The sequence below is a fragment of the Acinonyx jubatus genome, chromosome C1, assembly GCF_027475565.1.
Source record: "Acinonyx jubatus isolate Ajub_Pintada_27869175 chromosome C1, VMU_Ajub_asm_v1.0, whole genome shotgun sequence".
NCBI classification, from domain to species: Eukaryota; Metazoa; Chordata; class Mammalia; order Carnivora; family Felidae; genus Acinonyx; species Acinonyx jubatus.
In genome coordinates, this window is record NC_069381.1 from 124,220,172 (window position 1) to 124,226,171 (window position 6,000).

At 52.7% G+C, this 6,000-nt stretch overlaps 1 protein-coding gene across 7 annotated transcripts in view; it reads right to left on the bottom strand.

Annotated features, from left to right (window-relative positions):
- Window positions 1–3,212, bottom strand: part of TMEM163 (transmembrane protein 163) — a 236,469-nt gene extending 233,257 nt beyond the window's left edge. For 2 of the 7 annotated variants that reach the window (XM_027055913.2, XM_053214968.1), the window contains exon 1: window positions 1,915–2,249. In XM_027055913.2, coding sequence (XP_026911714.1) covers window positions 1,915–2,116 — 202 coding nt within the window. In that variant the 5' untranslated portion in view covers window positions 2,117–2,249. Of the gene's footprint in view, window positions 1–1,914 lie in introns of all 7 variants that reach the window. The other 5 variants (XR_008295295.1, XR_008295296.1, XR_008295297.1 and 2 more) reach the window with 5 other exon arrangements.
- Between the last annotated feature and the right edge of the window lie 2,788 nt (window positions 3,213–6,000).

Here is a 6,000-nt window from a genome sequence, read left to right on the forward strand (position 1 = left end):
CAAAAAATTACAATAAACCTCCCCAGGTAACCTGGTCTATTTAATAAAAATGATTCATCCATCATTAACTCATTCCTGTCAGCAATAGGTCAAACAAAAGAATGTCACACTGACTTTCAGCTTTCAATGCCACACGGCACTGGGTTCTTTGGAGGACAGGGTCCATCCTAACAGAGAGGCTGTGTGTGATATACAGTGCTTTCACACAGTGACAGTTTATAAACAGTGAATGCTTTCATGCTATAATATAATGGAAAATGAAATTCACTTGACCAGTGAAAAAGAACCCTAAGATTTAATTCACAAGGGCTTGTTACACTTGAGCACGAGCTACAAAATGATGCTAAATATTAACTCGCCCTGGCACTTTTTTCTCCTCCTGCCGTTTTGTGGGGTGGGGAGAAATAGGCCAGCTTTTACAAACGACCTGCAATGCAACAAAAATAAGCTCAGCCCAGACTTCTTCTGTTGCTCTTCCACACAAAATGTTTAAATCCTACAATATTAGTTGCAGAGAGGGAAAGGTAAGTAACGTGCCCCATAATAAAACCGATGGGTTTTGTCGGGTGCTGGTGATGTCACCCACCTTCGGCTCTGTCACAGTAACTAGTTGTGTCGGAACAGGGAGGAGAGGAACCGCAACACAGGTTATGACTGGAACAGCCCCAGCTCTCCCGGAGCAATCCCGGACGGTTCTCTGGGATTGCTGTTTCCATGTCATTCTATCTCACACGCCACAGTTTAAAATTTCTAAGAGGAAAAAGATCGTGCATCCGAACACTAAACCGGAATAAAAATGTACAGGAGATACTAAGAATAGGACGGAAAACCTGCTAAGACGAAAATATAAAAATCCGCCACAGCCAACAAAATAAGACTTCCAAGAAAAGGGGGTGGAGTGGCGATGAGCCGGCTCCCCCTGAAAAGGGCCAGGCTGCAAGAATGCCGCTTCGGCCACTAACCGGTTTTAGCCCCACCATTGAGTCTTTTTTGAGGGGGCCGAGCTGAATTTGGATTAAGAAGCAGAGAATATAGACGTGGCCAAGAAAACGGCTCCCTCCAGGCGGAAAGGAAACGAAGCAGGGAGGGAAAGAGGGATGGAGGAGAAGAGGCACGGGAATGAACAACGGAGTCTCTCCGGTTTCGTGCGGGCAACTCAAAGGGGGCATCGGCTGTGTGTCGGGAAGTTAGGGTTGGCCTCCCAGGAAAGGGACGTTCTCGGGATTCCAGGCCAGTGTCTCAGGAGGGGCTGGGGACGTGCGCTCCAGAAAGCACCAGGTTTCAGTGGCATCCATCCAGAGGAAGTTGGTGGTCCAAGCACAAGTGCCCCGGTCCTCTGCTCCCATCACCGGGGCAGCGACCCGTGGTAAACTGGATCCCCTGTAAGTGAGGGCCGGGGGCCGCCGGACTTGCCTCGCCAGGACAGCCAGCTAGGCTCTGTGGACCAGCTCCCCGAGGCTAACCCCGCAGACGGAAGTTCTCCCGGGAAGCCGCCGGGGGTCGAAGGGGGCTTGGAAGGAGGATGCACCGAGCTCAGGACCCTCCGAGCTGAGCCGGGCCCGCAGTCCCCCGGGAGCACGGGGCTCCACAAGCAAAAAAACGCCCCCCGCAAACTTTTCCAGCGGGCTGGCCGAGAGGAGAGCACGGGCCCGCGCAAGGTCGGCCCGGAGGCTGCCCGGTTCTGGGGCTCCGGGGAAGGAGCGGCTGCCTGGGCGGCGCCGGCCCCGGGAGGTGGGGCTGCCGCGCTCCGCGCCCTCGCGGGGAAGTCCCGGCCCCGCGCCCCCGAGCGCCCCGAGGCGCCGAGCACCGCACCCCGCCAACCTGCGAGTCGGGAGAGGCGCGCCCGGAGCAGCGGCTCCGCGCCTCGCCTCGCCGGCCGGCCAGGAAAAAGGGGCCGTGCCGGCGTGCGCTCACCTCGATCCTCCAGCCCGTCGCTGAATTGGCCGCTCTCGCTGATCCGCAGCTGCCGCTCCTCGTCGGGCTTGGGCGGCTCTCGCGCTGGGTAGCTCTGCGGGCCCGGGCCGAGGACGGCGGCCGAGGGCTCGTGGCCCCGGGGCGGCGCTGGGACCGCGGGGCCCGGGGGGCTGCGGCGCTCGCTGCCCGCGGCCGGCTCCATGGCGCGAGGCGGCGGGGACTCGAGTCAGAAGTGCGAGGCGCCGCGGCTCAGGACCGGCAGAGGGACGGACCGACCGCTCGCGGAGGGAGGACGGGCACCGAGGAGCGGAGGTGCGCCGGCAGCAGGCGGGGCGGGGGTGTTGGAGAGCCGCGCGGCTAGCGCGGCGGGTGGCAGAGGCTGGGGCAGCGCGTCGCCGCCGCGCTCCGCCCACGGGGGCAGGTGCGGGCTGCAGGGACCCGCCCCAAGGCCCCGGCGCCCGAGCCCGAGCCCCGAGGCCGGTGGGGAGGGAGGGATCCTGACAAGCCAGGCGCCCGGAGGCTCGCGGGAACTGCTGGGAGGGGGGGAGGAGGGGAGGAGGGGGGCTGACGAGGGTGTGACGGGAGACCGGCCCCACCCGCGCCGCGGGATGGTGCCCGGAGGGGACGCGCTCGGACCCGGTTCCCCAGCCGTCCGGGAAGGTGGCGGCCGCGTTCGCACAGGAGAGCGGGCAGCGCCCTAATTTGACGTCCTTTCTCCTCCTGAGCTGCACTAGCTTCCGAGGCTGTGCAGGGTCTCCACCTGGGTTACCATCATCACCGCCCATCGCGGGAAAACGAGATTCACCTGCCGCCAAGCCCTCCCGGCTCTGGCTTTCCTCTAAGGAGCTTTGATTGCCCTCCCAATTTTTTTCTCCAGCTACTTAAGGGAACCGGGCAACCTTGGAACCACTCGAGCTCTAGAAGATATTTCGATGCCAAGGCTCCCCCATTGCGACTATCTCTGGGCCTTTGTCCTGGCTAGTCCCCTGCCAGCTCGCTATTTCCTCTCGCGGTATCCAAATCTTGCCATTTCTTCAAGACTCGGACGGAAGCCTCCCTCCTGCAAGAAGCCTCCCCCGACTGTCCTGGAGCAGCCGACCGCGCGGAGCCCGCACCCTCGAGCGGTCGGTCTAGTCTGCCCAACGAGGCAACCACCTTGCCCACGCCAAGGCCCACGCCAGCTCTCTTGGAGCTCCGGGAGGTGCAGGGGGCAGGGGGCGGGGAGCGGGGAGCTGTTGGGGACCGGCCGTTTATTAGATTAAGCTTGAATTGAACGGTATCACCATCAAAACTCCAGAGTCTAGATTTCATCTGTAGATGAACATCAGACTTCACATTTAATGAGTCCCTTAAAATGCCAGTTCCTCACTTAAAGCCTGCCTACTTTTTTGAAGAAGCACGCTTTTTTGAAGAGTAACCAGTTTCCTTTCTCATTTTCATTTTGCCTACAACCGAAATCAGAGTGGAATTTAAATGTCTTTGTGGTGCAGTGGACACTAGAAACGGGAAGAATGTCTCGTTTTACTTTGTGTTGTCGGGTTGGAATGAGAAAATCTTAGTTGACCTTGGCCAACTCACTTTACCTTTTTTAACTTTCTTTAATGTTTATTTATTTTTGAAAGACAGAGAGAGAGAGAGACCGAGCGCTAGCGGGGGTTGGGCAGAGAGAGAGGGAAACAGACTCTGAAGCAGGCTCCAGGCTCTGAGCCCTCAGCACAGGGCCAGACCCTGGGCTCGAACTCACCAACAGCTGGATCATGACTTGAGCCAAAGTCGGAGCCTTAACCTACTGAGGCACCCAGGCGCCCCTACTCACTTTACCTTTTTAACCACTAATTTCTTTACAGACTGAAAGGGCTGGACTAGGTCATTTCAAATGTCCTTTCTTGATAGGGAAAGAGGGAGCAAGGGAAGTAAGAAAAAATGAAAAGAAGGAAAATCACTGCTTGGATTTAAAAAAAAACATGAATACTTATACCCACCAGTCCTGGTCCTGTCCTGGAGACAGACAAGCCTTCAGATACTGCAGACACCTTCCCCCACCTCATTCGTTGCTCGTGCTCACCTAAACTTTTTCCCCTCTAGGTTATCCCCACTTGATCCCTCTTGTCAGTGGCTCTCAAACAGTAGAATCACGGAGAGGAGACTTTAAGAACAAAAATACGCAGGGCTCTGCTGCTGCTGCTGCTGCTGGAAATCTGATATCATAGGTGATGAAATTGGTCTGGTCTGGGATCTTAGCTTGGGTATTTTTTAAGAATCACTTGGGAAGTTATTTATTTGTTTAAATGCTGATTCTGTACAGCTCCTCAAGATTCTGACTTAATGGATTCTGGGGTCTGGCTAGGAATCTTCGTTTGCATATCACACACACGTACACACATACATATCCTGGTGTAGATTGTTCCGGGACCACATTGTAATTCTCATTACCTTACCACCCTCTACAATATGGACTGTAGCTCTGCCCCTGCATGCATGCACACACCCCTGCTCGCTCGCTCGCTCACGCTCTCTCACGCGCTCTCTCTCTCCCCCCTCCCCCCACAAGGTTTGTGTTCTCTCAAAGGAGCATGTAGCATTGTTCTTTCTTCTGGTTCCTCGGTTGATTCTCTACTTCAGCACCTCTGAAATGTGAATGTGCAGGTGCATACCTGGGCTTCGTGTTAAAAGGCAGATTCTAACAGTTGGTTTGGGATGGAGGCTGAGATTCCTTGCAAACCTCCAGGTGCTGCTGAGTTGCTGATCTGAAGACCACACTTTGAGAAGAATCTAGGAGTTATTTATTATTCATGGAATAAATATATTTTCCTTCAAGTTCCAGCTGCCCTATTTCACTAAGCCATTCTTGTCTCCTCCGGAAAGATTTCTCTGACTCCAGCTCCCCCTGGGTCCTTCTTTTTGTGAACTGTAACTGTTTAATAATTCACTGCTTATTTCAAGTGTGAGGCAGGAAATGTGGTGCTTGTCTGATCCTCGTTTCCACTCACCCACCCACATCTACCTGGATGCCAAGGACACAGTGTTCCCCTAATCTCTACTGATTGGGAGATAATATTAGCATACATTCTTGGAGGACATACCGCGTGCCAGGCACCTTGCTAAGTGTTTTACGTGCATTGTCTCCGTTACTCAACTACTACTATCCTTTACAAAGGAAGAAATCAAGGCAAGTCTCTTGTTTAAACTCTAGAACCACAGCCCACAGTGGTACCGCCCCCTAGGGGATATTTTGGAAACTTGCAGGTGCTTTAATTTGTTACCCCAATGAGGGGCAGAGCTAGGCTGTGGCATTTAGTAGAGGAGGGTCAGGGATACTGGGGCCCCGCCTTGCACAGAACGTTGCAGCACAATGAAGATTATTAGTGTCCCACATGGCTTTTATATGTCCGGCTGGACATTTGGGTTAGTTAAAATGTGCTTCTAATTACATTAGAATCCTAACTCTGTTTTACATATAAACACAAAATATTCTGCACCACACTGAATTTTCTGTAAATGCAACTGTATACGTCCAGGGAAAATCGCACTTTGCTCACTGTTTTGGAAAAGCAGGACACTGAAGCCAGTTCCACTCATGGCCTCTGAGTCAGCAATCAATACATCTGTGCCAGTCGAATGTATAACTGCCACACGGGCCCAGTAATTCCATGTGTGTACATGAATATTTTTATTTAGTTCTTATTTCAAAATGTCAAAAAAAGGTGTCAATAATATTCCAGAGTCTTGTCTTAAATTATAAGTAGGTGCAAATACCTCACTACTTCCCTTTGACTTGTGAGGCAATTCTGACTAAGCATCTATAAAAGCAAATACATATTAGACTTTTTTGGCTTTATTTTTAACCCTCCTTTATTATGATTATGTCATTATATTGATGTTTGAGCGTGTAAGTGTTAGCTATGAAATCCATTTCTTGACCACCTAGTGAATAATACAAAATAACCGTTCTCAAAAGGGAGCCCTAAGTATCACAGCCAAGAGGAGCCTAAGAAGACACAACTAAATGTAACACGGTATTCTGGAAAGGATCCCAGAACAGGAAAAAAAATTAAGTAAAAACTAGGAGTATCTAACTAAAGCATG